At 43.1% G+C, this 13,555-nt stretch overlaps 1 protein-coding gene across 1 annotated transcript in view; it reads left to right on the forward strand.

The window, feature by feature from the left end:
- LOC109507792 (dystrophin-like) overlaps positions 1-13,555 on the forward strand; it is a 51,292-nt gene that overhangs the window by 32,036 nt on the left and 5,701 nt on the right. Inside the window, exons 7-12 of the mRNA XM_019857449.1 lie at positions 28-98; positions 326-444; positions 1,823-2,022; positions 9,345-9,473; positions 11,460-11,555; positions 11,645-11,743. Of these exons, the coding sequence (XP_019713008.1) occupies positions 28-98; positions 326-444; positions 1,823-2,022; positions 9,345-9,473; positions 11,460-11,555; positions 11,645-11,743 (714 nt within the window). The remainder of the gene's footprint in view (positions 1-27; positions 99-325; positions 445-1,822; positions 2,023-9,344; positions 9,474-11,459; positions 11,556-11,644; positions 11,744-13,555) is intronic.

Below are 13,555 nucleotides of genomic sequence, written 5' to 3' on the forward strand. Positions count from 1 at the left end.
ATCCTCATCCATTGCGTGTGTCCGCAGGTCAACGTGGTCAACTTCTCCAGTAGCTGGAATGACGGCCTGGCGTTCAATGCCCTCATCCACAGCCACAGGTACTGTCGAATGTCCGAGTTTGCACTTATTTTTAATGCACTCGCTTTTCAAATGAGCGGGTTTTAAGGGCAGTTGTTTTGCATGTTAGCCCCAGTACCGTGTACCTGTATTTCTGGTTCATCTTATTCAGTTCTGTCACACACGCACGATAGAATTCCTAAAACTAAAGCGGATGATTTTAAATCAAATATCATGATTCATTGTTTCCTTCCCCCTCCAACTCAAGACCAGAACTGTTTGATTGGAGCTCTGTGGAGGCCAAGGAGTCGGCGGCTGACAGACTGGAACATGCTTTTAGTAAGGCGGAGCAACATCTGGGCATCGACAGACTGCTGGACCCAGAAGGTGACTGGAACGACTGCAAACACGCACTGGCAATATTTCCTCAAATCTAGCAACATTGACTCGCTGCTGATTTTTCTTCGATGGTAATTTTAAATTGAGTTTCCGCTCATGTCTTACACCTGTCCCTTTGAAAACTGTTGGCTTAAAAAAAACAAAAACAAAAATGGAGTGAGATAGCGAACCCACCGCTGGATCCAAAAGGCACTGTGCCAATGCTGCGCTATTGATCGGCAGTGCATTGGGTTGAAGATTTGACCCAGTGGGTTTGGGTCAACATTTTAACACAAGGAGTCAAAATTGTTTTCCCACTGCAAATAACAATTGCCCCTTGACGTGAAAAAAAAAAAACCTTGTTTCCTTAACAAACAAGGTTTAAAATTGCATCCCCTCTCTGCGGCAGCAGCGGCTTCCAACTCTGATCATTTCTGATCAACACAAAAGAATTTGCCAACCAAGTGCACAAACTTGTGTCATTTCAACAGTCTAGCCAACAAACTGAGTGGAATAGAAGGGGACAGAAATATTAGAAGGAAAAGTCATAAAAACGAGGGCCGTGCTTCAAAGCTTATCCTTACACCAGAGTTTCCATTTTGGTTTGATGATTTGCATTGAAACTGTGGAAAAAAAAGGCATCACAAAAAAAAAAAAAAATAAGGGCTGACCTTAAGACAAGTCAAGTCAACTTTATTGTCAAAAATGCTCCATGTGCAACATCGAGCTCTTTGTTGTTTGAAGCAGTTCTAGATGAAAGAGGAAAGAATCAAAGTGATTCAGGCAATTAGGATACTCAAGTAAAGAACCGAAAAGCTTTCCGCGGACAAATGCAATTTCAAATGGGAGTTAATGTCACGAAGCGGCATGGTTGAGGACCCAAGTGCAAGGATGCAGGGAGGCGAGACGGGAGGGCAGGATGTATTGAAAAAAAAAAAAAGAATTTATCCTCCAAAAATGCAACATAATATCAATGTCCTCTCACTTGTCGTTATTCAGATGTGGCGGTGCCTCGAAAAAAAAAGGCATCACAAAAAAAAAAAAAAAAAAAAAGGGCTGACCTTAAGACAAGTCAAGTCAACTTTATTGTCAAAAATGCTCCATGTGCAACATCGAGCTCTTTGTTGTTTGAAGCAGTTCTAGATGAAAGAGGAAAGAATCAAAGTGATTCAGGCAATTAGGATACTCAAGTAAAGAACCGAAAAGCTTTCCGAGGACAAATGCAATTTCAAAAGAGAGTTAATGTCACGTAGCGGCATGGTTGAGGACCCACGTGCAAGGATGCAGGGAGGCGAGACGGGAGGGCAGGATGTATTGGAAAAAAAAAATAATTTATCCTCCAAAAATGCAACATAATATCAATGTCCTCTCACTTGTCATTATTCAGATGTGGCGGTGCCTCGTCCCGACAAGAAGAGCGTCATCATGTACGTGACGTCGCTCTTCCAGGTGCTCCCGCAGAGCGTTACCATGGAGGCCATCCAGGAAGTGGAGACGCTACCGCGGCCCGCCAGCGCTGCCAGCACTTCCCATGTCCTGGCTGGGGATCACTACCAGATCCAGACCCAACAGCGCTTCTCCCAACAGGTCTGGCACGCACACACGCACACGTACACACACAGGCCCCCCCTCCTTTTGTTTCAGGATGTCCCACAAATGCTCAAAGGAGTTTTGGTCTGGACACAGGCTTTGCTAGTCCATCACCTTTGTTCTCAGCTTATTTAAAAAGTCAGTCTGGAGAAACGTTTGCTCACTGAATGTTTTCAGAGATGTTATTTGTTTCATGTCTTATCAAACTTTTTTTTCTTCATATGCACTTAATTGTAGTTGATATGTTTAGACTGTGTTACATGTTCATGTTTTGACATCTATCAATGTTCAGACTGTTATTTGACGTCGTAGTTGGCGGCCATTTTATTGGAAAGGGGCTCAACGAACTACCGTTATAACGTAGACATAACCGATTCGTTCCATCCCTCGACGCGCGTCGAGCACATTTCGACTGTAACGCAAGCTCTACACTGACTACAAAAACGTTGGGGGCGATGTGGCTCAGTGGTAGAGTGGGTCGTCTCCCAACCCAGACGTTGGGGGTTCAATCCCCGGCCATTGTGAGCCGGTCGATGTGTCCTTGAGCAAGGTACTGAACCTTCCCCAGTTGTTCCCGATTCTGCGTCATCAGTAGGTGAAGCGCTTTGAGTGCCGAAGGGAGAAAAGTGCTCTACAGGTTTAAGCGACAGCCCATTTCCCATCTGTAAATTGTGTACCACATTATAGTTATGTCTGCGGCAAGGTCAAACACAGACGTTTCTTGTCCTCTGTAAACAATGGACAACAATGTCAGCATTATGTGCTCTTCATGGCTTGTGGCTAATTATATTTGGAATGAAAAAAGATTGATTTTTCGACTCTGTTGCAGAAAAATCAATCGGTATTCTTCCCATTCTATTTCTATTGTGGCATTTTTTTTTTTTTTTTGTGATTTTTTTTTTTTTTTTGATAAGTCAATCACAATCAACGGTGTGTGTCTCGCTTTGCCCTTTGGGTGTGGTGGTCCTGCAAAGGGGTGCCCAAACCTTTTTGACCGAAGATCTACTTTTCGATCAACCAACCTCCCGGTTGCGCACGCACGTACACACGCATGCCATGATGAGCCAGCCAGCCTGACGCTGAGGCATGCGAGGCACTTTTGCAGCCTGTTAACGATCGTAGCTCACGCGTACCGTTATAAAATTTTTCTCTCAGCCCTCCAGATTCCCATTCTTTGGCCGTCCCCTCGGTGAATTGTACAAAACAAACTCTGAATGAGAATAATGATAACGATAAAAGATTAGCGCAACAACTCTGAGCACAAGCTGCAACTGCTGAGCGCTAACCACTTCCGGGGACGCAGTCACACGCCACCATAGAGATTAAAGATGACCCGCTTTATTTTAGTTTCTTTTTTAAATACTTTTTGTGAAAGTGAGACGGATAAAATTATTAGGGTGCAGTGTGCATTAACACAAAAAATATATTACTAACATGCACAAAAACACAAATGTTTGTTTGTTTGGGGTTTTTTTTTTCCTCTACACCCCTCGGATGGATTTGGGACCAGTCCCTGAGCTACTGATCGATCACGATCGATGTAATGGGCACCCCTGGAACCAAATTGTACCGCTGTGGAATCTCTAACTTCAATGTACGACGTTCGTGTAAAAAGGGCGCAAAAGGGTCTTTGCGCTTCCAGCAAACGGTCTTATAGAAGCCAAAAGCTTTTTAATTACGATTTCAATGTTTTGGGACAGCTCTTTTGTCGCATGCTACGCTGCAGTACAGCCAAATCATTGTGTTGGCCGTGCCGTTTTCTGCCAAGGAGATGATGCGATTGTTTGTTTTCTGTCTGTGAGCAGGATTAGACAAACTCATTTCGGCCAAGCGGGAGGCACATTACATTTTCAAGGGGATCTCTCCATTCACATTTTATTCACTCGGCGCTCATCAAGACCCTTGAAATTTGTCGAGGAATTTTTCAGACGAGGCGGCGACGCAGCCCTCATGCGGATTGTCTCCTCCGGCCCAGATAGAAATCCAACTGTCAGCAGAGTGACAAGTGTGCAGCTCGCAAAAGACATCGAGCCTGATTTGGCCGTGAAGCTGATGAGAAAATTGATTGGGGGGATTAAAGGCGTGAGAGGATCCCTCTTGTTGAGCTTTAATTAAGGCCTCAACTTAAAATAAAAATCTATCACCGATGCTGCTTCTTTCCGCCCCCTTGCTGCAGTTATGCCATCTGAGGTCAAACTTTTTCCAGTGAATTATCTCTTAAAATTGTTTAGTGTCCCTTAAAGAGTGCGACGGGTTCTCGCTTGGATTCTCAAACGTATCCTCAACTGTTGAGACGTGCCCCTTTAGGTGAATAATGTTGACGTGATGCGAAATCAATTGGAGGGTGCTAGTTTGTTTTTAAAAATATGAACAGGATAATTGAAAACTAAATGTACAATTGACCTGAACGTGCGCACACACACACACACACACACACACACACACACACACACACACACACACACACACACACACACACACACACACTGCAAACAGGAGCAAGTAAAAAGCAAAATCTTGAATTGGTGACAATGAAGTGACGATTGTGTCAATGTGCTTTTTAAGTATGATTAGCTACTCATCGTAGTGTGCCAAACGACATCGGCCGTTTGTAACGATTGGTCACTCTGATTGGCTGTTAGCTAGCGAATCAGTGCATGAGATTGAAGTTGACGATGTGATTGTACACAAACGCAAAGCAACTGCAAAGAAAATTGTGTTTTGGTTGTTTTAAAGTGCTCTATAAATACAGTTGTGTTGAGTTATAAAGTAATGTATACTCTGCAAATTATTTTATTTTTTTTACTTTGATTTGTTCCTGCTTGATTATATGGGTGTGAATGGGCATTGTTCTGGATATGCATGAATTTTAGTTCATGAATATCTGACTGGATGGTATGATAAAGAATGACGGAGGCACCCATGGCTACCCCTCACTCAAGTGTTGCGTCACCCTGGCGGCGACCCCACTGGAAAACTTGTGGCTACGCTGCCGGTCTCACATGTATCTCCTGAGCAATCCCAGCCCATTCTTCTTTGCAAACCTTTCAAGATCCGCCAGATTTGACAATATTCTGCCACGGACCTTGGTCTTCAATTCTCCCAAAAGATTCTTGAGGGGATTCAAGGCGGCGACTTTACGCAGGACATTCAGTTGCGTTTATTTTGGATGGATCATTATCATGTCGTAGGACAATCGAAAAATTTTTTTTCGTACTCTGTAATGAGTACGAGTTTGGCGTGGCAGAATGTGATCGCCGCCGACAAAGCCCAGTAAGCATCTTTAGCCATGAGCTAGAATGGAGATGGAAAGCCAGGTCTTCTTTGGTCCGACATCAGTGACCTTTGACCTCGTACATAGTGGTAATGTCATGGAGGAAGCCTTTCCCAGAAGAGTTTGTTGTGATGCAAAGCGGGGAACAATTCTATCAATCGTTTTACTTTTGGGACGTGGAATGATCAGGTGTCCAATGAGCACTGAACATTAACTGCAAATTGAAACGGAATCTCAGAATGGAGACGCTGCCGTGAGGTGAGAACAGATTTTCCACCGGCAAATTGGATTCACCGCCTGTGACCTTTACTGCTCGGTAATGCTGAGGTCAGTGTCCCACTATCACACTGAATCATGGCAGGATTTAGACTAGTTCCTGGAAGTAATGGCTGGTAATACAAAATTATTAGTTCAGTTTAAAGGCTGCATCAGCCCTTTGCGCAGGCTCTTGCAGAGGGGGATAAAAAAAAAGGTGTCAACTTCGAGAGCCTGTATGGTGAATTAAGATATCGAGTGCAGACATGAAGACTTGGCGCAGACAATTACTCAATAAAATTGTTGGCGAGGGAGGAGAAACCAAAAAAAAAAAAAAACAAGGGTTACTGTTCTGTTCTGTTCTACCTTCCCCCTCATATGTCATCATCAGAGCGAAGCTGTCACCGTCTCCTTGCATCAACGCCTCGGATGTGAACGGGACGTGGATTTCAGATTTTAAGGGTTATACTAACTGCTTGGTCAGCCTTTTCGTTTTGCAATACGGTGGTGCCTCGAGAGAAGAGTGTTTTTGACGCAAGCATTGTATGGTGGAAATGAACTGAACTGACTTCCCAACAAGCAGCAACTTCTCACACCGTCAACAATTATTCAAAAAAGAGGCTTCCATCCAGTCGAAGTTTACTGTCAGACTAAATATAAAACAAAGAGAATTCTACGTTGTATATTTAGAACAACCACAGTCCATTGTCTGCTAGCATAATGCTAACACATAATAGACTGATTTACCAATAGCATTGCTGCTGCGGTGTTATAAACCTTTAAGCAACGGATATTTACGCACAATTTACAGACATATATTCTTTTTCCTCTACAAAGAAAAACGAATATTATAGCGACTGACAGAGGAGCTGAGCCCGTGTCCTCATATTTGGATGTCTGTATTATCCTGCCCCCAGCTGGCCAAGACACATACATCTCAAGCAACACAACGAATTGAATTCAAGCAAAACTGTAGGAAAAAAAAGACTTAATTTCTTGACATTTTATTTTATCATGCCCTTACTTCCATGTATTCATAAAGTACCATTTTTTGAGGGTTGTTCTCCTCATTTAAAACATAACAAACATGTTTATTTCACAGGGCGGAACGGATTAATGGTATTCCCACTGATTTCAATGGAGAGAGAGGATTTGAGACACAAGTATTTTCAAGAGCATGGCCTCGAAGGTGCCACTATAACCTCTGCAGGTTACAGCAATCAAGCGTTCTTTGCAGGTTAGCCAGGGGCCAACTGTAGGGTCTTGGCGGTTTGTGGCAATAGAACAGAGACAGACAAAGTGTGGCAGGTGAAAAAGAAAGACAGCACGCAGGCGACAGTGTAGACAAGATTGGGGAGTTGAGTCATAACTCCAGAGGTGCAATCAGAGAGGGTGAAAAATAAAACGCTCTCACGGGTCATCTGACAACCTTGTTTGTGGAGTACAGTAGATGGTGAAGTGAAACAATTTGGATTTGCAAGCTTACTGATTAGTCGGCACCTGATCAAGCCAACACAATAGAAGTGCTGAAGTTCTGAAAAAAGAAACCGTCTCAAAAAGCCAAAAGGAAAAGGCAAAACACACATGCAGTGTGAATCCATTAGTGCTGGCTGAAATAAGTTCAATTAAGCATAGCAAATTGCCTCTTCGCCTCAGCCTGGTCATTAACCAGCAGTGTATCATTATCTCAGCAATCTCCTTTCAAGACATTGACTGAATGTAGATATTTTCACTCAGCATCTGTAATTAGTGATGAACTGGAACTTGGTTATGGTTTTGCCTCCAACTTTCCAAAGAACAGCAACAGCGCTATGGATGCTGGCAAAACAAGTTTGATGATAGCGTGACTAGCATGTGCTGCAATTCTGTGTGATGGACTGATCCAATCTCGCCAGTCATCAAAAGAACCAAATGGTTAAACGAGTTTCCGGTTCGCCTCCTGCTCCTTTCAAAATGAAGAGAAAGAAAAGCATGAGCGCTTTAACTGCCAGAAAAATGACTAAATGTAATGCGAGGGATACTTTTACATTCCATAAAACGGTGAGTGGCTGAAATGGCCATTGCTGTGTGTCACTTTGCAACAGATCGCGTCATTATAGTCGCGAATTTAGCTTAAACTGTTTGCCCAACGACTCCGTCATCCTCACCCATTGCAAACAAAATTCTCAGTAAGGGGTTTGTTCGCAGACATTTGAGCAAGGATCAAATTTGTTGTACTGTTATCTCAGCTCAAGTGTATTTCTAGAGCACTTTAAAACAACCACACTGTGTACAGAGTGCTGTACATGGAGCAAAAATAATTCCTACAATGACAAACAATAAAAAAATTAATTGATAACAGAGACAGTAGAAAGCACAAAACAGTTAATACAAAAAAATAATAACTAAAAATCAAGTCACATACTGAGTTCAGAGCCAGAGAATAAAAAAATGAGTTTTAAAGATGGGCAGTGTTCAGTGGGAAGTCATTTCAAAGAGAGAATATTGTCCTCGGTACCCCTGCTAGTGTCTGGTCCACAGACCTGAGGCACCAGACAGATGCAAGGGGCATTTAAAGATTTGAAAACAAATAATGGAATCTTTAAAAAGAACTCTAAAATGCAGAGGGAGCCAGTGAAGGGATGCCAGAGTAGGTGTTATGTGCTCCCTCTTACGAGTACCAGTCAAGAGACGAGCAGCGGCATTGTGGACCAACTGGAAACGCTTGATGGAGGATCGGCTGACTCCAAAGTAAAGGGCATTGCAGTAATCCAGCCGGAATGTGACAAAGGCATGAATGACCGTTTCAAAGTGCTCTTGAGAAAGGAGAGGCTTGACTTTCGCCAGCTGTACCACGACCGTTTGAAAGGAACAACTACTCCAGCAGCGATGTCGCAGCGGCGTACGTTTGACAGTAGAGCAGCGCATGATAAAAATACAAGAATTAATTAAAACGCTAGCAGCGTAAATTTAGATTACGTATCATAAATTTTGCCTGCTGTATTTCGAGCTGTGACGGATCTCATCTGCGAATATTTGGACGGCGGATGCCTCCGTGTTAGGGTATACAGAAAACCCGTACTCTCTAACCAATACCCATGACTCCCACCGCCCACTGAAACACCCAACTGGGCGTGATCAGAACCGTACAAAACAGTGCTGACAATGTTCCAACCGGCCAAGAGAGAACAGGCCAACAAAAAAGAGCAATGACCCCCGATAAAAGGCCATCAAAACGTGAAAGTTACCACAGACGGTCAGTTGTGAAAAGTGCCTCCAGTTCCAGAAGGGACAAGAGCAAAGTGCATGAGAAAGAAAAGCGCTCGGGACAGACGCAACAATATTGTCATTGCCGTATGTGTCCGGTCTACGTGACAACCGCAAAAGGATTTTCAGCCAACACAACGCACTGATTTGTTTATTGGAGAAATGGAGCAACCGCTGAGCGCGACCAAAATGTGGATATTCCAGACAAAGAAGAACTGCAGCGCATGCTAACCGTGCTCTCATCAAACTTGTTTTCTTAGCTTTCATAAGCTTCTTACTACGATGCGGAAAGTTGGAGGCAAAGACCGCTCCCGAGTTCTTTTCACTTCTAAACGGGTCAACATTCAGATCAGAATCAGAGCTGATGTCCTGTTATTCGTTTTTTCATTTTTTTTTCTGTTCTTTTCTCTTGTCTTTTGTGCACTTTCTTGTAACCCCCCCCTCCCCCCTTCCTCCAACGTGTCTTTTCGTGTTGTGCGTTCTTCCACCTCTCTGCCTTTACCGACCTGTATCCGTCCAACCGTGTCCTCTGTCTGGCTCTCAGATCACAGTGAGCGTGGCTCAGGGCCGAGTGCAGAGCCCCTCCGCTCAGCCTCGCTATAAAAGCTATGCCTACACGCAGGCGGCCTATGTCAAGTCTCCTGAGCAAAAGAGGAGGCGCTTTACTGATCAGGTCCGTGTCTCCACACGCTAACACCTCATACCGCATGTCCATCTGTCTGTGTTTTTATTTGGTTGTGTTTAAAAAACGTTCATCAGCAAAGTCGATGTCAAAACAGACTGTATGTTTTTTTTTTTGCCGAGTGCACTCATGCTAATAAGCAACTCCATGTAGTTAGTTGGTGTGTTCTTGACAGTCTCTGTTCATTTCAGGTCTGTACAGTCAATAAGTCACTGCTTATCTTTGGGCTTTTTTTTTTTGTCTCAAAGGTCAAAACTCCAAGGGGACATCATGCAGTTACATTGTAATGATTTTTTTTTGGGGGGGGGGGGCCATACCAAAGAAGCAGTTAGGATCTGGACATATTTGGGCTCCATAGTTTGTGCGCATGTTGCACCAAATCAGAAAAAAAGGTGTACATTTTTGGGGATATTACAGTAATTGAGCCTCACTGAACAATGATAACATCATGACATTTACATACCTGTCAACCTTTCGGAGCGCCAACCCATATAAACTACCAAAAAAATCCTTATAAAGAGCAAAAAATCCTTATAACATACCAAAGCATTTTATATGTCAAAATAACGGCAGAAAAAAACCCACGAAATTTTTAATGATATTTATTGTAGATCTCCATAATACAATGGCAGGTGAATGTCTAATCATCATTCTACTTCGTGGCATTACTGTGTTCAGAGTTGTATTCCTGCATTACTTTTTTCACCAACTCCAAATGCTGACCCATCGGCTCGAAGTTACAGCATCCCTTTCTTTTTACTTTGGCTCGAAGTTACAGCATCCATTCATATTTACTTTGCACTGCAATAATGCTGTAGACGAGCACCATTCTGGGCAAAAGCAAACGGAACTACCTGTTAGGGGAAAAAAAAAAACAAAAACGGAAATTTTCAGAATCCGTATGATTTGTGCGATATGGCCATATACGTAAGATTCACCACAAAATCCGGATAAAATATGGCTAAACCGTATGAGTTGACAGGTATGCATTTAGTCTTGTTTGCTCAAGAGGAACTAACTTCTGACTACATGGCATGATTTCGTGATATTTAAAAATATGTTTGTCTTCATCGGGGAGGGCGGGAAGCAAGTCGTTTCGGAAAGTGTGTTGCTTAGCGGAGGGTTGATATTCGCTATACTGTGTAGAAGTAACACGGTTGCTATGGCTACCAGAAAATCATTTACTGTGCCCCAAAGCGCCACCTCACGTTTGTATTGCAGTTTGTAGTATTCACAAGAATGATGTTATACGTCACGTCACAAATGTTTTGGTTCAACAGAAAAAGAAAATAGTCACGTTTTTGTGCACGTTATCAAGTATTAAGCATTTCTGTGAAATCGCATTCTTGCGAATGCTTGATTTGTGTGGTAAATTGCTCACTCTCAACGAAATTAAGTGTCTCTAATGATCATGCTCGTAAGTTGATTCTGGTTGTAGACAGAATAACAGTGACCAAAAAAAAAAAAAAGCAATCCATTTAAGTGTTGCCAACTTAGCGAGTTGTTGCTATATTTCGTGACTATTTTTCAAGAAAGCAATCAGCGAGTTTAATTCCTGCTAAGAAATGGACATGAGTGGAATAATTTTCTCCTGGTGCCCATTTTTTACGTTTCAAAGGCAGGGCGGTGATTTATCCACATTGTGCCGTCTTGAAGGCGATATCGAAAGAGCATCGATTGCGGCACCGTTCCTTAACAGATTTTAACTTCAAAGAACAAAGTGCTTCTCATGCGGAATGGGTCGGCGATGACTGTCGCAGTCCTACTCTACGCATGACTTTTTGTATTTCATCCCCAGCCCCTGCACGGCTTCGCATCCACAGGCAGCTTCTGAGTCAAACCCGATTTGGAATTCAACGCGTCTCTTTTCTCTTTCCTGTTGTGTCCTGCTGTTTGTCTCCCCTTTTTATCTGCATCCGATCGTCTCCCTGTTATCCTTCGCCACCTTCTGCCGCCTGCCCCCGCACCGCCCTCCAGTTTCTGACCCCCAGCCAAGAAGAGCTGCAGCGAAGCCTCAGTCCTCTGCCTCCCGGCTCCGCCAGTCTGGAGTCTTACCAAGCGGCCCTGGAGGAGGTACGTTGAATGAAAGTGATCGGCTTTGTTCTTTCAATGTTGTTGTTTTTTTTTTTCATGATTTTTTTTTCCCAACCGCGATTGTCAAGGTTCTGACCTGGCTGCTCTCGGCTGAAGACGGACTCCAGTCCCAGCCCCCCATCTCAAACAATGTGGAGGAGGTCAAGGAGCAGTTCCACACTCATGAGGTGAGGATATGGATGTCGGTCTGTAGCTGGAAACTGAAAAAAAAAAAGAAAAAGGTGTTGTTTTTTTATTGACGCTGGTTAAACATGCAAGTTGCATCCTCTAGCTTTCATCAGCCATAGTCCTCAATACACTCCAGAGCATCCACTCTGCTGCCTGATTGCGTCATCGTTTGGGCTCAATAAACCATTTTGTAACATCGCTGCCATCCAATCCAGAATAACAAGATAAGTCACTTCCTGACCATATTTTACCTCCGGAACAGTTTATTTGGACGTGACAAGGCTGGTTGCTCCTTTTGTTTTTATTCCAACCAGATTTACTGTCAGAACCTCTTTTTTTCGCACTAAATGCGTCCTAAAGTTCTTTCCTTCCAAAGTCTGACTAAAACCGAGTTTGTGTATGAAAACTGAAGCATTGTGCTTGCTTTCACCCATTAAGCAACAGGAACAGTACAGCAGCAGATGCGGATAGACAATTCAGCAATACTCTAGGGCATAGATTCTTTATCCTCTTCAAAAAAAAAAGACGAATAATTCAGCAGCTTACTGCGCAGTCGTGTCCATCTTTTTTGTGTCTAAACATGCATAGCTTTTGTACTGTTCTTTGTTGGCCAAGGCACACCCATGACAAGGAGATAGATGGTGAATTAAAGCATGAAATCAGGATGGACATTTAACTATTTCTGTGGTTACCGTATGTTTTAATTTAGCGCAATACTGTAGAGCAGAGGTGTGTCTGGCCCGCCTCAAGTACTCCACCAAAAAAGGCATTCCAAAAAAGCGCAACTGATCCAATCCGGTCAATCTTAATACCACAAACAGTTCAGAAAATGAACATTTATTCAGAACATGAACAAGATTGGTGAGCCTGTCCTCACGCTCATCCATCTGGTATGTTGCATATTCATGAATGTCTAGTTGCCTAAAGACGTCTGGTTTCTTGAGCACCGTAACTTTCTCTGTGCATTCAAGACTTGTCGGGTTACCCCGATGCTTAACCGAAAAAAAAAAAATTGTTAACTGCTTTTCTTGAAATTGTCTGCTTTTGCCAGCCACCGGCAGGTTTGGAAAAAGACACGATTGGGACTAGGTGACAGGATATTTTTTCTTCTCACTTCAGAATGACATTTTGCTGAAAACCGTCATGAGCCTGAGCTCCGGTAGCCCATAAGTGATTCAGAAAAAAGAAAAAAAAAAAACCACACCCAGGGCAACTACTACACGGAACAAACCGCGGGGGCTGCACAAATACTGTATTAAACTTTTTGACACCCCTGCTCTAGGGCATAGATTCTTTATCCTCTTCAAAAAAATGACGAATAATTCAGCAGCTTACTGCGCAGTCGTATCCATCCTTTTTCGTGTCTAAACATGCATAGCTTTTGGACTGTTCTTTGTTGGCCAAGGCACACCCATCACAAGGAGACAGACGGTGAATTAAAGCATGAAATCAGGATGTACATTTAACTATTTCTGTTGTTACCGTATGTTTTAATTTAGCGCAATACTGTAGAGCAGAGGTGTGTCTGGCCCGCCTCAAGTATTCCACCAAAAAAGGTGTTCCAAAAAAAGCGCACCTGATCCAATCAGGTCAATCTTAATTCCACAAACAGTTCAGAGAATGAACAGTTATTCAGAACATGAACAAGATTCGTGAGCCTGTCCTCACACTCATCCATCTGGTACGTTGCATATTCATGAATGTTTAGTTGCCTAAAGACGTCTGGTTTCTTGAGCACCGTAACTTTCTCTGTGCATTCAAGACTTGTCGGGTTACCCCGATGCTTAACCGAAAAAAAAAAAAATTGTTAA

This window comes from Hippocampus comes, unplaced genomic scaffold (assembly GCF_001891065.2).
Source record: "Hippocampus comes isolate QL1 unplaced genomic scaffold, H_comes_QL1_v1.1 scaffold256, whole genome shotgun sequence".
In the NCBI taxonomy this organism is placed as follows: Eukaryota; Metazoa; Chordata; class Actinopteri; order Syngnathiformes; family Syngnathidae; genus Hippocampus; species Hippocampus comes.